The 19,581-nt window shown below is 33.7% G+C and overlaps 3 protein-coding genes across 7 annotated transcripts; 2 read left to right on the top strand and 1 right to left on the bottom strand.

Moving 5' to 3' along the window:
* Positions 1 to 322: 322 nt before the first annotated feature.
* nod (no distributive disjunction) lies at positions 323 to 16,059 on the bottom strand. 3 transcript variants are annotated; one of them, XM_073972702.1, is made up of 13 exons: positions 15,820 to 15,959; positions 14,724 to 14,791; positions 8,184 to 8,322; positions 7,940 to 8,128; positions 7,656 to 7,860; positions 4,391 to 4,777; positions 4,174 to 4,328; positions 2,451 to 2,662; positions 2,216 to 2,389; positions 1,926 to 2,160; positions 1,256 to 1,848; positions 544 to 628; positions 323 to 482 (listed from the first exon to the last, which is right to left on the bottom strand). In XM_073972702.1, exons 3-13 carry the CDS (start codon positions 8,298 to 8,300, stop codon positions 465 to 467), a joined length of 2,370 nt encoding a protein of 789 aa, XP_073828803.1. In that variant the 5' UTR covers positions 8,301 to 8,322; positions 14,724 to 14,791; positions 15,820 to 15,959; the 3' UTR covers positions 323 to 464. The 3 variants fall into 3 exon arrangements, with proteins under 3 accessions (XP_073828803.1, XP_073828804.1, XP_073828805.1); XM_073972703.1 differs by lacking the exon at positions 14,724 to 14,791 and having other exon boundaries at positions 15,820 to 16,059; XM_073972704.1 differs by lacking the exons at positions 14,724 to 14,791; positions 15,820 to 15,959 and adding an exon at positions 11,655 to 11,672.
* On the top strand, positions 1,037 to 4,375 carry pkm (Pinkman). Of its 3 annotated transcripts, XM_073972707.1 has the most exons (6): positions 1,037 to 1,090; positions 1,178 to 1,298; positions 2,691 to 3,003; positions 3,061 to 3,588; positions 3,648 to 3,820; positions 3,876 to 4,375. In XM_073972707.1, exons 3-6 carry the CDS (start codon positions 2,704 to 2,706, stop codon positions 4,147 to 4,149), a joined length of 1,275 nt encoding a protein of 424 aa, XP_073828808.1. In that variant the 5' UTR covers positions 1,037 to 1,090; positions 1,178 to 1,298; positions 2,691 to 2,703; the 3' UTR covers positions 4,150 to 4,375. The 3 variants fall into 3 exon arrangements, with proteins under 3 accessions (XP_073828808.1, XP_073828807.1, XP_073828809.1); XM_073972706.1 differs by lacking the exon at positions 1,037 to 1,090 and having other exon boundaries at positions 1,164 to 1,298; XM_073972708.1 differs by lacking the exon at positions 1,037 to 1,090 and having other exon boundaries at positions 1,183 to 1,298; positions 2,700 to 3,003.
* LOC141396958 (T-complex protein 11-like protein 1) lies at positions 15,955 to 18,854 on the top strand. The gene is made up of 7 exons (XM_073972705.1): positions 15,955 to 16,098; positions 16,362 to 16,475; positions 16,538 to 16,702; positions 16,975 to 17,453; positions 17,535 to 17,853; positions 17,915 to 18,081; positions 18,145 to 18,854. Exons 1-7 carry the CDS (start codon positions 16,076 to 16,078, stop codon positions 18,396 to 18,398), a joined length of 1,521 nt encoding a protein of 506 aa, XP_073828806.1. The 5' UTR covers positions 15,955 to 16,075; the 3' UTR covers positions 18,399 to 18,854.
* Positions 18,855 to 19,581: the final 727 nt, after the last annotated feature.

Raw genomic sequence — 19,581 nt, 5'->3', positions numbered from 1 at the left:
AGAATTCTAGCTCTTCGCGTTTGCCTAATACTAAGGGTACCATATTTAGTACCTTTTAGTACTTTTCGCACCGTTCTAGTTCGAATTTCCAAAAATCCAGCCTTATCTGACACCTTCGGACCAAGAGTGACCCTCACCCAAAATTTGAAGATTCTAGCTCCAGCCGTTTAGTCTGGGCGTTGATTATCAGTCAGTCAGTCAGTGAGTCAGTGAGTCATCATTACTGAACTCTTTTTATAAGTATAGATGATATTAACCTTTCTAAAATTGCTATGTCTAACAAGAAATATAATTAGTAAAATTTTATAACTGACTCAGTACATTGTTATTGGTAATATATCTTTTGTATTTTATTTGAACATAAATTTAATTAATAAACCTTATAATATCACACTTAACATAGAATATTTTAAAAACTAATTAAAAATATAAAATCGTATTGCAGTTAATTTATTCTCATTGTATCACATCAAACAATTTGCCTGAAAAAGAAAAAAGTGATTTTATTATGAATTTCATAGAAAGGATTTTTGCGATTGGTACCTCAGCAAATCGTTTCCATTCATTTCCACGCCATAGGGGTAGTTTTTCAACTTGATTCCAAGATTTGAATTTACCGTGAAGAGTTCTGAAAATAAATACATTTTTAAATCAATTACTATAATGCAATAAAATAAATAAGTAATACAATGATCGGAAAAAAATAAAACAAAAGTGTTTAAAATCTTCATGAGCTTCAATGTCAACACCAAAGACAGAAACCTTTCTCCAATACATTTTAATATTTGGCTGGTATTAATTAAAAGTTCGCGAATTTCCCTTTCAGATACAATTTACAATGTGAACCAGGAATTAAGTTTCAAATTTTGAAACAAAAGTTTTTAATCCTCTAAATATTAAATCATCTAGAATTGCAGGGTACTTCTTTGTCATAACTACAGTTAAAATTTTGCGCCGATAAGATTGATATTGTAATCCGCTAAATATTCTATGATCATCTCTAATAAATATAAAAACATTTCGTGATTGTCGGTCCATAATTGCGGTCTGGAGTTAGGAAAAATTAAAGCGTTCCTGAAAAAAGAATACCGCAAGTGTCATCTTTCGAATGAAAATTAATAATACGTTGAGGTTGATTAGATAACTAACAATAACAACTGCGGTTTTCATTCCACAGGTTGATCATCAATCAGTAGTAGTTTGGCGTGAGACAAGTTAACAACATCATCATATTTTAGTATCGCTTTATACGCACCTTTGTGTTATTATTTGAAAAGCTTTCTTTTGGCCAATCATTGGTAAGATCTGTATTTCTTTTAAAGAACCCTTATTAAGAAGTTCCAAAACGCCTTTCCGATGCTTATTCAGTCTTGACTTTGTATTAGATGATGACAACGAGCTATCGCAAATTTGTGAGATTAAACTATTGTCTTTTGATTTCTTATTAGTTTTCTTATTTCTAGGCGTTTGTGTCTGTATAGGTGATTGCAGTGATGTTTCATCCGATTCTTTATGTGTTGCAAGACGTACACTCTTGCGTTTATCCGCATACATTTGCAAGACGGAACGGCGTGTGCTTCTGCGAGTTGCAATGCTATTTTGATTGCTCTCGTTCAATACATCATTGGGCTTTAATGATTCATTTTCAATGACGGAATGATCAATACCGAAACGTTCAGATATGCGCCTTGAACGCCTTATAGACTTATTTAAATCATTTTTGTCAGAATTTGTTGCGCCTGCAAAAAAAGTTTCTGTGAAAGACACCCTATCGTTACCCATATTAGGGCTAGAGGTTTTAGGAGGAGGTATGTCTGGCACTTTGAACAAGTCTTCACTTGTGTTGAACTAAATTGAGAGAGGGAGAAAAAAATAATTGCGTGTTCAAGATTAATTAAGCACACTTTTATTAGATATATTCATACCAACTGGCATTTCGCATTTGCTTTTATTGGACTGTCACGGAGAACTTCCTTCATTAAGCTTTTAATTTCCTGCCGCATATTCTGCGTCAATGGAGTTTGGTGTTGAGCTATTGACTTAGCTACAGGAGTTTGTGGCGGCATAAAAGCACTCAAATTACGTTGTAAAATATCCATAAATTTCTTTTCTAAGCCAGATTCTAGTTCTGTCATATATTTGCGAATTATTGGACTGAAACTAAAAGAGAAATAATTGCAAATGGTTTGAATGTTTCCATTTAAATAGGTCTCACTTATTATTTCCTTTGTTGTTGGCTGCTCCATCAACAGCTGTGGAAGTAGATATGTTCAAGCTTAGTAGCGATCCATTCGAATCGATGCTGCGACTAAACAGCGATTCCCGATTGTGAGTTGATTCCAACTGTGCCATGTTTGGCAAATCCATGGCAACATTGGATAATTTTGGTCTAAAAAAAGATATCTAAAGCTGAAACATGTACGCAGAAAACTATTTGAAAACAAACTTACCTTTTGCTGCTTGCAATTTCCGTTTGATTGCATCGATTTACTTCGGTACGCTGTTTTTTGGGAGTGCAAAATGTATTGCTTTTAATGGCTGACTTTAAAGGTGGCATTCCGTTTAAGACAGAGTGCGTTCTCTTCATAGGTGTAGCTTTATTAATATTATTAGCTTGCAGAGGTTTTATTTTGTATGGAGTTTGTTTAAGTTTAGCATTTTTCTAAAAAGAGTAAAATATTTCCAATTAGTTTTTATAGAAAAATGGCGGATGTGGAGAAAGAAGGCAATGAAATATCAGCAGTGGCTATTGCAGCATTAAACAACTTTTTGGATACAACATTTGGAATAAATAACTATACATATGACATTAATCTGGCAACTAAAAAAGGTGACAATTACATGGGTGTTGTGTACCGCATAACTGTGTCTCCAATTCAATGTGACATAAAGAATGAAAATAGCATGAATCTCATACTAAAGGTGCCACCTCTAAATCTACAAAGACGCCAACAATTCTTTGCTGGTCCAGGATTTAACAGGGAGACATTGGCCTATGAACATGTGCGTAGAAATGTTTCGATAAGCTATACATGAATTTAATGTTTTATTTTACTTTAGATCCTTCCTCTCTTTCATGATTTTCAAAAATCGAAAGGGCTTAAGTCCCATGAAATGTTTATCGAATATCCACGATTTTACTTTGCCGTATGTGAGGAACTTCACGAAGCAATTTGCATGAGTGATATACAAGAAGAAGATTTCTATATGCATGACCGTTTTAAATCATTGACTCGTGATCATGTATCGCTTACAATGCGCATTTATGGCAAGTTACATGCAACATCACTTTCGATTAAGGATCAAACTCCAGAGAAGATGAAAAACTTCAAAGATATGGTAGATATTTTTGTGCAACGAAAGGACGATCCACAACTAAATAATTACTTTGAGAGTCTTAAGAAAAGTGCATTGGATTGTTTAGATAAAGATCGAGAACCGGTTTATTGGAAAAAACTAAATGACTTCTTCAGTCGGGGATCTTTTTATGATTTAATGCTTAATTTACTAGAGTCCAAAAGCAGTGAGCCTCATTCTGTAATATGTCATGGTGACTGTTGGATAAATAATATAATGTTTAAAAATGAGGTTTGTTATTGCAATTGATTATATAGGTAAACAAATTTTGACAGTGAATAATTATACAGAATAACTTAGTTGTGGATGCTCGTTTATTGGACTGGCAAATCATGAGATATGCTTCACCCATTATAGACATAATGTATTTATTAATGTCCTGCACCACTAAAGAATTTCGGGCGCTCTATTTTTTTGAGATGTTAGACATTTACTATTCATCGGTAAGCGATCATTTACAAAGGCAAGTATAAATTTTAAGAAGATATTGGTAATTATTTAAGGGAAATACTTTTCAGATTGGGTTCAAATCCCACAATCTTTAATCGAGAGGATTTCGATAAAGAGTTTAAAGCTAAAGGAGCCATTGGTTTATTGTTAGCAATGATTGTTTTGCCCATTCTCACTACAAAAAGCGAAGACATCCCCGATTTAGAAAAACTAAGTGAGAAAGTTACTTTGGGACAGTCAACTGATGCTATGGAAGCAGGATTTATAGGAGCGAAATCCGACATTTACCATGCAAGAATGAAGGGAGTCGTTTGTGATACCATCGATTGGGGTCTAATATAGTTATATACTTTTAATATTCCTTACCTTTATATCCGCAATGATGCTATTAATTTGAGGTGTATTTTTTAATTGTTTGGCATTTTGCGCAAACCTTAATGTTGATAATGTTTCACTTAAGTCCTCACGATGGGGACTAATACATGCCAGCAATGTTAAAAACGAGTTCAAATTAAGAGAATCTAGGAATTATAAATTAATATTAATACATATGCATATATTCAAGTAATTTGTCTTTTTTTACCTTGTAGTACCGAACTAAGAACACTATCACGATATGGTATAACCTTACTACCCATTGTCATTGCTTGCAGAACTTTTCCTATAGACAGTAGACCTTGGTTTATGTTGACACCCTCTGACATGGCTACACCTTGGTGGCCAGTTCGTCTTACTCCTTCAGAACCAGCCAGATCAACCAGATTCATGCAGGATGATGTTATTGATTCTTCACCACTTGCTTTCTTTGAAGTGCAACGTAGGTGTATTGTGAAAATGGCATGTGAGCGGGAACTTTGTGAATTCATTTTTGTTGGACGTACATGACGATTTTTGTTGCCTTGCGTTAATATGGCGTGACATTCATTGATATTAGTCAAAGGTTTGCGTGATCCACCTGTATACCTATAACCTAGAATAAATATAAGATTATAACTACTTATGCGATATTTCACCTCCCAACAATGTATTCATATGTATAGAGGCATTATAGAATACATTGCATAGCGAATATGCAAAGCAAATCACTTTTTGAAAGTCAGGCAACCAATCTATTCCATTAAAGGTTTTGTAATAAATTAAATAAACGAAAGACTTTTTAGTAAATGTATCTCTAATGCGTCTATGCTCATGTTATCCTTTAAAAAAAGTTGCCGGAAATAGTGACTACTTTACATACAGTTGCGTTCAAAATAATAGGAGTGCCCACACACAAAAGGGAATGGTCCAAAAAAACATGGTTAAACTTTTCCATTTTGGCTTGTTGTGTATTTGGTTAACATTGTTAACATTTCAACTGTTATTTCATTAACAGAAATGTGTCAATTTGTATTAAATTATTTACTGTTTACACCGACATTATAAATCGTCTTAAAATTTTTTGTTCAAAAAAATAGGAGTGTGGAAGAAAAAAGACAATAAAATTATTTTTAGTTGAATTTACGACCAAAACTTAAAATATTTTAGTTGATAGTACTAAATACAATATATTTGAATTTTTTTGAAAACAAAAGTCCTTTGGTAATATCCAAAAACAAGCTATTGTCCTTCTGGCGACTTTTCCAATAAATTAAGCTCTTATTGGGGAATTCAGTAGATTTTATAAACAAAACCTTTATTGATTAGAGTTGTTTAACACTCCGACTGTTACCTCAAACAAAACATAATGATTGGTATCCCATAAATTGGCGTATTTTGAACCATGAACCAAATTTCGGCCAGTTTCCATTAATCTTTTATGAAAGGATCGGCCAAAACAGCGCATTTATAAGTCATTTATTCCTCGACCAAATGAAATTATGAAGTCCTCAGGATGTTACCTTTATATACACAATCAATTTCACTTCTATTCCAAAAATATTTTAAAGCGTGAACGGTTGAAATTAGTTTTACACCATTTTGTGATAATCCGGCTTTGACTACTCTATGGTTGATTTACACCGTACTATATTTTTCTACATAAATTCACGTTTTTCGTTCAAAAGCGCTTAATTTAGATTAGTTCTCATAGAAAATTGTGTTTTATACGATGCAAAACCTAATGAAAATATTCGCAGGGCAACTTCAGAAGTGTTTCCTTAAAATTAGCTTTTTAACGAAGCGTGTAGAAAAATGGCTCATATCTGCCAATCATCCAATTTTTCAAATATTAACAAAATAGTTGTTCTGCGTGTAGTTAAGATGCTAAGGGCCTTAAAACATTATTTGGTCGAGGATTTAATGCCTTATAGATACGCTTTTTTGGTCAATTCTTACATAAAAGTCTAATGGAAACTGGCTAAAGCTTGGCTCAAGGATCAAAATACACAAATTTATGGGGAACCAATCATTATGTATTGTTCGAGGTAACAGCTAGAGTGTTAAACAACTCTAATTAACAAAGTTTTTGTTTATAAAATCCATCGATTTCCCAATAAATGCTCAAATTATAGGAAAATAGCTGCAAGGACAATATCCTGATTGTGGCCACATCCAAAAGCCTTTTTTGTTTTCAAACAGCCTTCAAATCTATTAAATGCACTACTAAAAACTAAAATATTGTCAATTCTGGTCCTAAACTCAAATAAAAATATTTTTATTCTCCTTTTTCCTCCACACTCCTATTTTTTTGAACAAAAAATTTTAAGGCGATTTATAATGTTGGTGTAAACAGTAAATAATTTAAAACATATTGCTACATTTCTGTTAATGAATTAACAGTTGGGATGTCAACAATGTTAAACAAATGCAGAATTGGCGAAAATGGAGAAGTTTAAACATGTTTTTTGGACCTTTCCATTTTGTTTATGGGCACTCCTATTATTTTGAACACAGCTGTACATAAAAATCAAGGCTTATCTTTCCTTTACCGACCGTGTGCAGAAAATTATGAGAAAATTCCCGCAGATTGTGCCTTTCGTCCTGATTCCAACGACGCATAACACTTTCTGCGAATATGTATACTTCCCGAGATATGGGCCTCTGAAATTCCGAAAATGTTCTTGTTTAATGGCCGGCTACTTAGAGATAAATTGCAAATTAAAACAAAATTGTGTTTCCGTTCCCGAGATTTGCATCTGTCCATAGAAAAAAGGGCTTATCTTTCCTTTAGCTACCGTTCTCAGAAAAATCTCAAAATCTCAAAATTTTCAACGATGTATTAGTTTCTTCTGGGAAATGTATAGTTCCCTAGATTTCGCCATCTGAGGTTTCGAAAATTCCCTGCTGCTTAGAGAAAAAATTCAAATTTAAAGATATTTTGTTCCCGTGCGGGAGATTTGCACCTGACCATAGAAGAAAGACCAAAATCCCCGGCCGAAGGACGGCTAATTAGAAAACAATTTTAAATTAAAAAAAACAAATCCGATATAGGTAGCTAAAGGAAGGAAGTTCCGAAATTTGTTCCAAAATCAATAATGGGAGGCAAAATACAATTGTCGATATTAGGAAAAATATAATGAAAGATTTCAGTATTCATCTCCACATTCGGGCAATTCAAAAATGCATATTTTTGTTTCTAACAGCCAAGTAAAAAAGAAAATACATACTGCCACCCAAAAACTCCCAAATATTGTCTTTTGTCGAAAACAGTATGGTTTTCCCTATGGTTTAGGGTGGTATTGATATGTAGTACAGCGTTGTTGTCTACTTATATTACAATTAGTATGTATGCAGATAGCGCAGGTAGCCAAACCATCATGAACAAAAGTAAACACAACAAACACAGTTCATCTCCTGATAGAACAAAGTAGGAGGTATGTTACGCATATGTACTAAAACTGAAGGGAAGCAAAATAGCGATTTGTTCTTACCTTTTGCAATAATGGGCTCACTAGCATTGTCTGCCAATAGATCATAAACCTTTTCATTGTATATTTCTATAAACGAGGCTGTTATCTCTCTTGTTACAGCTGGAAATGCTTCATTATTCTCAGCGTTACTTTTGTCTTCTGTTTCGTCGGAAAATATTTCCTTTAAAACTCGTGGCACAACACCAATTTGATCTCCGTGGAAATTCTAAAATGTAAGCGTCGCAATAAAGTTATTAATAAAATTAGGAATATTTCAAGTTGGTTCACAATTCCTTTACACTTACCGTCGTATCTAGGCCCATTGTATACGATTTTCCTGTCCCCGTTTGTCCATATGCCAACGCAGTACAGTTAAAGCCCAGCTTTAAATGTTTAACCAAGGGTTTAATTAAATCCTCAAACACCTGCGTTTGTGTCACCTTGGGGCCCAAAACATAGTCGAAAGTGAATGGTCTCTCATCAACTATTAAAATCTACAAAAAAATAGTGATTACGCTTGGATCTTTTTCGCTAAGACATCCCACTTACGTTCGAGTTTGGGTGATAGGCAACGACGCTTGGTTCCTTACTATTGATTAAGGACTCTCTTATAGGCCTTTCTCTCACTGCAATTTTTACAGCACAATTATCACTGACATTATTCATTTTGTATTCATTGAGTTAACAGCTATTGACAACAAGACAAAAAGTAAAAATATGAAAAATAATATAAAATAAATGCACTTTCACGCTTAAAATCAAAAATTTAAACTGTTTATAAAGATCGACGACGATTCAGTGCTGACAACTTGTCCGCACGCGAAGTTGCCGGATTGTTTTAATGTATTTATACAGCAGATACCTAAATTCAGCTGGTTGAAAAAAAGGTTGTACGCTCGTTCGTCATTACTATGGCAAGCCTATAGCTGGTTCACACTGATGCTTCGAAATCCACTGGATTTCATGAAATAAAGAAATATACCCAGGTGTTTACACTTATATTTTGTTGATTTCAAACATATCTCAATAATCAAGGTAGATGCATATGAGCAGATGATCAAAATAAGTTGTTGTAAATTGAATTTTTCGTTAAAAACCCTGCATTTATTATTTGTGTAAAACAAGAATACAAAGAACTTTATTATAGTTTCGTTCCAAGCTAAAACGTTTTTACACATTTTGCACATTTCTCACCGAAATGCGTTCCCGTACACCAAAAAAGTTGCAAAATGTTCAATTGTCTTTGAACAAAAATGGCGCTGAATAGCTTTCTCTTTAGAAACTTTTTACACGACAAATTTGGGCGAGCAAAAATGTGCAACATGTTTGCCGGCTTCTGATTGGTTGATTCGCCGACTTTCGACATTTGTTCCAGTTTTTTTGACGTTTCTGCAAATTTTCCGTTCCCGTACATTTTGGAAAAATGTGTATGTGGACCTCATTTTCGACAGTTTGCTCTTTTGACACTTTTATCATTAAAAAAGTACTGGAACGAAGCTTATATAAACACAAATTAAAAAAGTTTCCATTAAATACAATCACATTTGAGCATGGAATAAGTAAAGAGGTAGGTTTAAATGAAAATAATCTATAGAACCCTTGTTTTTCCTGAATTCCTAAAACGTCAAAATTAGTAAACACAAAAGCAACCAGTGGGTTTGTTTACAATACCATTTTTGAGCATTTTATAAAAAACGCGAACAATGAATGAAGTGTCAAGGTTTTTCCACATAATCGAGTTGTGGATATGATAAAATGTTTGTTTCAATGCAAAGCTGACAAATTTCTTCCATACAAATGTTCTAAAATCAATTTTAAAAATCATTGAATTCGATTGTTTTTAAAATTGTTTGGCATATTATTCAAATAGCACACACACATACACAGATTGTGTATATTGTTTTGACGTTTTAGGAACAGTTGAAAGAAAAAAATTGAACTGACAGAAAGCTTTAGCTAACCTTTCTTATTAAACCATGCATTTGAGCTTACTCATGGTATAAGTAAAGAGGTAGATTTAAATGAAAACAATCTATAGAACCCTTGTTTTTCTTGAATGCCTAAAACGTCAAAACTAGTAAACACAAAAGCAACCAGTGTTCGAAAATAAACACTATGGTATCGTACCGTACCGTTCTGTACCGTACCAAGGTGGATAGGTACACTACGATAGTGTACCGCTCCGGAACACAAACACTAAAAAATATTTTAGTGATACTGTACCGGAACACAACGATAAACGTAGTGTACCGCATGCCGGAGCACTAAAAATCGTAGTGCTCCGACTGCGGAGGACTAAAAATCGTAGTGTTCCGACTGCGGAGCACTAAAAATTTTAGTGTTCCGACTGCCGGAGCACTAAAAATCGTAGTGCTCCGACTGCGGAGCACTAACAATTTTAGTGTTCCGACTGCGGAGCACTAAAAATTTTAGTGTTCTGACTGCCGGATCACTAAAAATCATAGTGTTGGAACACTAAAAAATAATAAAGGTGTTATGTTTTCTTAGGAAAATTAAATATTTGGTTAAATTTGATCAAATAAAAATTAAGATAAACTGTTACATCCATGTATGTTTAAATATTTTAAACACATTGCGAAATTTGGTCAAAATTATGAAAAAACAATATTTAGTTTTTTTGTGGAATGAAGCACAAAGATCGTCGTGCCGGAGCACTAAAAATCGTTTTTTACCACGTTTTGAAACTATAAGGTAATGAACCATACATGAATTTATTATGATTTCTGAGGAAATTAAATATTTATATATATTTTTTAATAAATAAAAATTGAATGAAAATGTGAAAAACATCTGATTTGGTTCTTGCACAATGGAACACTAAAAATCGTAGTGCTCCGCAGTCGGAACACTAAAAATCGCAGTGCTCCGGCAGTCGGAACACTACGATTTTTAGTGATCCGGCAGTCGGAACACTACGATTTTTAGTGCTCCGCAGCCGAACACTACGATTTTTATTGATCCATTGTCCAAAAATCAAATCAGGCGTTTTTCACGTGTTCTATTAGATTTTATTTCTTAATTTGTATTTATTAAAAAAAAATTAAAAACTATTTAATTTACCTCACAAATCATAATAAACTCATGTATCCACAGCCAGGACACTACAATTTGTAGTGCGCCATTGTACAACAACCGAATCACTGTTTTTCATATTTTCTACTTAAGTTCCTAACGTTATTAATTAATATGTATACATACATGGATTTAAGAGGTGTATCTGAGTATTTATGTCTTAATTTGTACTTATATCAAAAATTATAAATATTTAATTTTCCTCGCAAATCATAATAAACTCGTGTGTGGTACATTATCATTACGTTATTTTTTAGTGTTCCGACATGTGGTACACAACGATTTTTTAGTGCTCCGACTGCGGAACACTACGATTTTTAGTGTTCCGACTGCGGAGCACTACGATTTTTAGTGCTCCGGCTGCGGAGCACTACGATTTTTAGTGTTCCGACTGCGGAGCACTACGATTTTTAGTGTTCCGACTGCGGTACCCAACGTTATTAGTGTACCAAAATGTGGTACACTACGTTTATCGTTGTGCTCCGGAACAGTATCACTAAAATATTTTTTAGTGTTTGTGTTCCGGAACACTAACGCTAATAATATTTTAGTGATACTGTACTCGGAGCGGTACACTATGTTAGTGTACTGTTTATTTTCGAACTCTGAAAGCAACAAGTGGGTTTGTTTACAATACCATGTTTGAGCATTTTATAAAAAAGGAGAAAAATGAATGAAGTGTCAAAGTTTTTCCACATAATCGTGTTGTGGATATGATAAAATATTTGTTTCATTGCAAAGCTGACAAATTTCTTCCATACAAATGTTCTAAAATCAATTTTAAAAATCATTGAATTCGATTGTTTTTAAAATTGTTTGGCATATTATTCAAACAGCACACATACACACACAGATTGTGTATATTGTTTTGAAGTTTTAGGAACATTTGAAAGAAAATAATTGAATTCACAGAAAGCTTTAGCTAACCTTTCTTATTAAACCATGAGCTTACTTCCATTAATCCAAGCGCATCTGATTTTGCTTCATCATTCTAAAGGTTTTCTATGTTGCATTCCCATCACTAGTTCAACATTTGACATGTACTCCAACTCCACTCCATTAATAACTTCCATCTTGTAAATTACCGCAAAAATGTTCGCAACTTTAGTTTGTATTTTTTATTTTATAACAAATTCTTCGAAATATATACCCAGCAAAAAATTGGAAGTTGTGCAATTGGAGTTATGATTTCACAACATATTTCGGTGTAGTCCAACAGAGTTATGAAAAATGCACTCCGTTCGATACATTTTATAAGCAGTTGCTTTAAGTGTATTCTACACGGTATGTTTTTTACATATTTGTACATACCAACTGTCACTTTTTACAAATCTGAATTTTGTACACATGGTGTGAACCATACAGAAATTTCAATGCATCAAATGGTCTGTTCCAGTACTACACATTTCTACACATTTTTACTCCGATAACCGATTTTTCCTTTATGTTATCGAAAAAAATAGTAAAAATGTGTAGAAATGTGCAGTACTGGAACAGACCAAAAGTGTTATGTGCATACATATGTATATTTTTCGAATAGAACGCGCTCTATTCTCATCTGTACAAACAAAGGTAAACAGCTGTTTTGTTTGTACGCGATATAAATAAAGAAAGCGAATGAAAAATGAAATTTTGCCGTGCAGAAGGAATTACATATGGGAAAAAAAGTGACAGTTGATATGCATGAATATGTAAAAAACATACCGTGTAGAAACCCCATTAGAGATCCCTACAAAACAAAAACAGTTGGTTGATCCCTACCCGAAACAAAAACAGTTGGTTGAATCCTACCCGACGCTGCCGACATAATTTCTTCAAAAGAGAAACAAGTGTGAATATTTTTCGAAGAATTTGTTATAAAATAAAAAAATACAAACTAAGGTTGCGAACATTTTTGTGGTAATTTACGAGACGGAAATTTTCTAATGGAGCGGAGTCCATGCCGAAAGCTGAGCTAGTCATGGGAAGGCAACATAAATACCCTTTAGGATGACGAAGCAAAATCAGTTGCGCTTGGATTAAATGGAGAACGGAGGAGGTACACTCAATTGTGATTGAATTTAATGAAAACTTTTTTAATTTACATATGTTTATATAATAAAGTTCTTTGTATTCTTGTTTTACACAAATAATAAATGCATTTTATTTATTCTGGGATATTTCGCAATAGCTTGCATTTTTACTGCATCTTTGGATTGATTAAAAACACAATCCGAAGAGTGCCTTTAAATTCAATCCAAACGACTACATCAAAAGCTGTGATTTGGATGTAGTGTTTTGGATTGAATTAAAGGCACTCTTCGGATTGCATTTTTAGTCAGTCTAAAGATGCAATAAAAATTCAAGCCATTGCGAAATATCCCAGAATAAATAAAATGTATTTATTATTTGTATTTTGCATCATATCTTTTACAACATGTTTTTCAAACACAGTTCTGCATTGCACTACTTCCAAACTTTTTTGCTGGGTAAGGTTGTCGTCAAGGCCTATAGAAGGTCGGTCATTCAGAGTTCTGTTAACAACAAACCATGGTACAAATACACAGGTAGCCGCATCGGCAATTGTTGGTAACATAAGATGTCAAAATTTGACATAAATTCAATGCAATTGACACATTATGTTACCATCAGCTGGCATGATAATGCTACCTGTATTATTGTACCATGCAACAAACATAATAGATTTTATATTATTGTGATTTAAGTTTCTTTGTGTTTTAAATCACGATAATGTTTTTGACAACAAACATAACAACCAGGCGGGCTTAGTGTCCAACTGTATAAACTGTGGTTGCCGTCTTCTGATTGGCTGGTTGGCCGACTTTGGCATTTGTTCCAGTTTTTTACGTATTTTCCATTTTTCCGTTCCTGTGCTTTTTGAATAAAGTTGTATGTTTATCTCATTTTTAACAGCTCGCTCTTTTACTACTTTTACCATTAATAAAGTATGGGAACACACATATACAGTGACACAGAAAAGTATACATACACCCTACAAAAATGCAGTTTAGGCTAAATCGTTGGGTTTTTTACAGCAACAACTGCACTGTGTGGTTCCTTGGTGACAAAATAACCATAATTACACAAATTTATTTTAATCTAATACGTATATTTAATACAATTAAAGAAATTTCACAACACAGAAAAGTATACATACACCCCATGGTAGAACAAGAAAAGGTAGCAGCAATACCCAGCTGACTGAACTGGGTTTTAGTGTTAGTGTCAAATTCCATACGACATTTTATGTATTTATTTCTATGTTCGATGTATATTAGGGATATATATATATATATATATATATATATTTGAAGAACAAATTTATTCATCAGAAAAAAAACTATTTCCCATAAAGACGACTTCATATCATTGACAACGATTTAGCCTAAACTGCATTTTTTAGGGTGTATGTATACTTTTCTGTGTCACTGTATATTCTTGCAGTTCTGCAACAGACCAAATGTGTGTACCCTACTATTTAACAGCTGATATTTTATTAAAATAAAGTAGAGTGGGCAACTCTACAAATGTTTTTGTTTGATGTACATTTCATTTAATTTGTTTTCTCGAAGCTTGTGGACCGTTCTCTGATTCTCAGAGAAATTAAAAGTTAAAAGTAAAATTATTTGTAATAAGTTGTGATTCATTGAGTGTGCTACGAACAATTTGAAGGTGCCAAATTAACAAATTAGGTAAGTGCAACCTGTAGATTTCATAAAATTACATAAAACATATACAAACATACATATATTTGCTTCCATGTAACTAAATTAAAAAAACATTAAAAACTAAGTTTACTTTGAAGAAATATGAACTATTTTATAGAAACAATTGGAATCATCTGTATTATCGCTTCTTTCTATTTTTGTAATTGAAATTTCACAAACAATTTGTCCTTGTAACAATTTCCTAATACTTTTTTTTTGATTTGTTTACAATATGAAGTGTAATGTGCTAGTTGTGTGTACATACATACATATGAATATATGTACATACATATCATGAGACTGATTTGTGCGCCCTGCGCAGTATGCAGTCAGGGACAAAAGTTTACATATAGCATTCTGAAAAAAAGAAATAGTATGTATTTAATTTTATAAGCAAAGCCAATTACAAACAATTTTAGATCTTAAACGTAGGATAATTGGGGTAAGTGTCCTAACTCCGGCATGTACCGGTAGTCGGCATCTTTCGTATTTGAATTCAAATAACTCAAAATTACTGTAACAAAACATATACTAAAATACAAGGTGCCTACTACTGGAATATGTGACGCCGACTACTAGCAAAAAAGCACTACTCTAACAAATTCGCTAATTTCACAAGTTTTAAAAGAAATAATTCAACATTTCTTTATGTCATCGGCAAGTAAACAAATTTCTATGCAAATAAGCTTTATTTCATTGCAATTGGAAAAAATTGCTTAGAGGATTGAACCGGCAAACCCTTAAAGTGCCGACTATTGGTACACTTACCCTATAAGTGCTAGTATAGTCGAATACTGTGTCAGTCATATAATTAGCTCAACCCTCAAGCTTAATTTATTATATCCAAATATTTAATTTTTGTTGTTTTTAATTAAGTAAATATAGAATTATTAAATATTGTCACAGAAGGCTCTTTAAAATATCGATGCAGAAATGACAAAGAATCTAAAACATGTTACTTCTCAAAAAGTCCGTTGATGCATAATTAGCACATCTTCACAAAAGTCGGTGAATACTACCGATACAGTGTCCAAATTTGGTAACATAAATATATTAATATTTTCCAAAATCGATTCTAAAACCTTTATATGCATACTATTCCACCCGAAATAACATAAGAAAAATAAACATCCTAAGGTTAACAAATGTTAATAATAAAAAAACGTGAACATTTGCACGCGATTGTATTTTTGCACAAAAGTAACTTTATTTAAGAGTTTACCTTTTTACATACTTTAGTTATTTCTACAATATTAATAATTTACATTAAGAATTAGCTTTAATTCGCAAAATATCATCATTATAAACTGTCCTCCTTAGGTCATGAAAGCTCAATTAATTCAATTAAATAAACTGTATTTCTTAAACGATTCTAATCCACAAACCTTTCTTTTTCAGATATTTCCTTTGTTTGAGGAAATCGAACGCAAACAAAGAACTGCCGCAATTTGTTTCATTGCATGCATTAAACTTCTTAAAAAAAAACTTGCTTTTCCATTTTTGGTCAAAGCTGCATTTGAACTGGTCTTTGTTGAACAAGGAAAATAAATACAGAGTATTGAATAAATTGCTGTTACTCAAGGAAGTAATTACTTGTTGACTGGAAGACGCTTATAAAAACAAACGACGCAAAACAAAAAAATGCCAGCTGATTCAATTTCAAGGTAAATGGGACGGGATGAAAGGGGCGGTGTGAAAGCTCATACACAAGTTGTTACTCCATTTCCAGACAAGCTCTCTATCGACCATATGTTTGTTTTATTGGAGAGTATTACATACATATATTTTCAAATCAATAGTGGAAATGTAATGTGTATCTGTGTGTGCACCGTCATTGTTTGAAAGACACGACAAGCGGTTGTGTTAATAAAGAAAATTTCAACGTAGTGACCAAGACGTAATTTGTGAATTTTCTCGTTTCTTTCAGAATGGATTCTAATGGCTCCAATAAAAATGAAGAGAATCCACCACAAAATATTTTGGGTACATCACCAGGAGCATCAAGTCTACGCTCCCGCACTGACAGCGAATGTTCCGATAAGTAAGTTAGGTATTTAATTTTATATACAAATTTATTTATTGTACAATTTTTTTCTTGGGTAGGTTGGCTCGATTCGTTCTACCCAGCATGGATGGCAGTCCACCAAAAGTGATGACTCTCGATGAAGTCACCAATGTCGTTAAAAACATACAAAACATGGAATTAGCCCATGAAATTGCATTGAATCCAGAGTTCAAATTACAGCCGTATGAACCACCTGAAAACAGGTATGTGTTTTTTTGCAAATGCAGTCAATAACAAGTTAATAGTAAGAGGATGACTTCCAGACAAAATTAATGCGAAGTATTGTATTCCAAAACGTCGCTGTTGTGCATTACAAACGTTGGATACTCGCAAAATAAGCATAATATAGAAAACTGATGTATTTGGTAGATTTTGCAACAGTATGAATTTTAAACTCTTCTTACAAGGCATCATATTAATAAAACCAAAATACTCATATTTTTAACATATTAAATCTTGTATACTAATTTTACAGCCTCGAAAAACGTATAAAGGATTGTATGCACAAGGCTTTCTGGGATTTATTACGCGAACAACTGAACTCAGATCCTCCAACCTACGATTATGCTATCCAACTGTTAAGCGAAATTAAGGAATGTTTTCCCCAAATATTAACTCAAAACAATAAGCTAATATTGGATCAAATCAATGAAATCTTAGACGAATCAGTAATTAGGCAGCAAGCAGAAAAGGGTGTACTTGATTTTAAGTCATATGCCGATTTCATTATAGAAATCATGGGTAAATCTTGTGCACCAGCCAGAGATGACGACATTAAGAAACTTACACAAATAGAAGATGTTGTCGACATGTTCAAAGGCATTTTGGATACAATGGCTCTTATGAAATTGGACATGGCAAATTTCCTATTGGATTTCTCCCGTAATGCCATCATGGCAAATTCTGTGGAGTATGAAAAACAGAAATTTAATGAATATTTGGAATATTATAAATGTAGGTATATGCTACGCAAATATTTATGTATGTATGTTATGCATAAAAATCTTTTTTTAAAACATTAATCCTCCACTATAGTTGGCTTTCCTGCAACTGAAAACTGGCTTCAACGCAATCTCACACAAACATCAAATGGCACATCGATAGCTCCGGATCAGGCTATGTCAAATGCGTATATGGAACTTATGGACTGGCAGGAGAATTTTGACTTCCCCGAAATTCTTTCCACAGACAAGGACCGTATCCTCAAATTGGGACAACGTGCTAAGCGTCTTTGCGTTGGAGCATCCTTAGTAGCTATTTGTTCAGCTGTGCCTATAATATCACAGCGTTCTGAAAATAGAATTGAGTTATCTAAACAAATTGAAATACTGCTCCAAAGTATTACAAACGAAAAGTAGAAACATTGAAACTAATTCCATACATGAATATAAAAAAACGTTATTGTTATTTTGCAGAGAAATATCTGAGGCCATAGACAATATTTGGGAACAAATAAAAGCCGCCATCAATAAGTATTTACAAAAAGAAAATCAATCAACCATGGACTCGGAAGCGGAAAACATGATTCGAATGCAAATAAAGCAAATTGCTAACAGAGATGCCCCGGTCCGGCAATTAATGTGTATGTATTTTCTTTCCATTGCAAGAAGAACTACTTGAACCAACATCGATTTCATATTTTTAGGGAAGCGTTTGCAGACATACTTTAGACTGGCACTTCGCTCAAAAGGTGGCCTACCTCCCCCACCACCTGGTTACGTAGATTTTAAAGACGAATTAGAATCTTATACTGCTGCACTTAAACGTGTGGTAGCCTATAATCATTCGGTGTTTGGTGAATACTTTTTACGTATACTCAGCACTCAACGGCAAAATGATTTATGCAACGAGTCTATAGGTGCTTCCTCCGGAGTTGAACCCTCAAGCTCACAACAATGAATTCTATGATAAAATAGTAATTTATTAAGGAACTTGTCCATCAAACGGAAACCGCAGTGGCGGAAAGCCTTTAGATCTGTGTTGTAAGTGCAGTGGATGACATGAATGGAAATGTGTGTTAGAGTATTGGTGAATAATTGGTTTGAAAATGAAGCATGTGTGTAATTCTCGTTGAAATTGTCGCCACAAACTCAATTGAAATCTTATGCACCTAACCAAAGCACCTTTATGGGGAATGCAATACTCTACAATACAAATGTTTAAAAAAAAATTATATATTGTGAAAGCAAATTATGAACTTCAAATTGTTCTGAGGAGTACGGAATTCTTACGAAGCGAAAGGCATTAATTAAAACTACCGAAGGACACATAATTACTAAGTATTAAAATTAAGTCTTAACAACTAAATTACGGTGCATACAAAAAAAGATTAAAAATAAAAAAAAATAAACAAGACATATTGAGTCTGTTTCCGTACACTTAAACATTTTTCAAACAACTTAAAATTTTTGAAATATGAAAATGAATTATATAGTCATCAGAGCTCCGAAATACTCGCTCGAATTCTACTCGCGAGTGAAATTAGAGCGGGAGTACTCGCGCGAATACAAAAAATAGATCGAGTATACTCCATTTTTACTCGTCACTCGCGAAGAATATTTCAGACTTGCTCGTTTTTACTCGCGAGTGAAAAGTGTTTGCGAGTACGAGTGCATGAAGAGTACGAGTTTTGCAAAAAAAAAGAGTGAGAGCGAAAATGTTCGAAATAGAGTACAGTTTTTGATGTTGCTGTGGACTGTAGGTAGAAAGGGCAAGTTGTTCGAAAGTTCCGAAGAGGGTGCTCGGAGGCTCGGAAGTTTGGAGGAGAGTGGTTGGAGGTTCCGCACTACCTCCTCTGAACTTCCGACCACCCTCCTCCAAACTTCCGACCACCCTCCTCCGAGCACCATCCACCGAACTTCCGACCCTCCATTGAACCTCCTACCTACCATCTTCCTCCGAACATCCGACCCCCCTCCTCGAACTTTCGAAACACTTGCCCTTTCTACCTTCAGCCCACAGCAACATCAAAAACAGGGGCCTAATTATGAGATTCGATTCGATCTAGAATTTACTCCTGAATAAAATGTGGACACGGAAAAATATTGGTATGATGGAACTCGATCGAGAAGGAAAAATCGTT

This window comes from Musca autumnalis, unplaced genomic scaffold (genome assembly GCF_047663935.1).
Source record: "Musca autumnalis isolate F117 unplaced genomic scaffold, ASM4766393v1 scaffold_3, whole genome shotgun sequence".
NCBI classification, from domain to species: Eukaryota; Metazoa; Arthropoda; class Insecta; order Diptera; family Muscidae; genus Musca; species Musca autumnalis.
The sequence above is the reverse complement of the archived record's forward strand: the minus strand, read 5'-3'. Positions and strand labels throughout refer to the sequence as shown.

Bases quoted from the DNA above. Each gene is read 5' to 3' on its own strand.
- pkm (XM_073972707.1), top strand. From the start codon at position 2,704: ATGGCGGATGTGGAGAAAGAAGGCAATGAAATATCAGCAGTGGCTATT. The intron at 3,004-3,060 runs GTGCGTAGAAAT...ATTTTACTTTAG, and splicing joins AGACATTGGCCTATGAACAT to ATCCTTCCTCTCTTTCATGA. The intron at 3,589-3,647 runs GTTTGTTATTGC...ATAATTATACAG, and splicing joins ATATAATGTTTAAAAATGAG to AATAACTTAGTTGTGGATGC.
- nod (XM_073972703.1), bottom strand. From the start codon at position 8,300: ATGAATAATGTCAGTGATAATTGTGCTGTAAAAATTGCAGTGAGAGAA. The intron at 2,663-4,173 runs GTAAGGAATATT...TACTCTTTTTAG, and splicing joins GCATCATTGCGGATATAAAG to AAAAATGCTAAACTTAAACA. The intron at 629-1,255 runs GTGCGTATAAAG...ATTTATTTTCAG, and splicing joins TTTCAAATAATAACACAAAG to AACTCTTCACGGTAAATTCA.
- LOC141396958 (XM_073972705.1), top strand. From the start codon at position 16,076: ATGCCAGCTGATTCAATTTCAAG. The intron at 16,703-16,974 runs GTATGTGTTTTT...CTAATTTTACAG, and splicing joins TATGAACCACCTGAAAACAG to CCTCGAAAAACGTATAAAGG. The intron at 17,854-17,914 runs GTAGAAACATTG...GTTATTTTGCAG, and splicing joins CAAAGTATTACAAACGAAAA to AGAAATATCTGAGGCCATAG.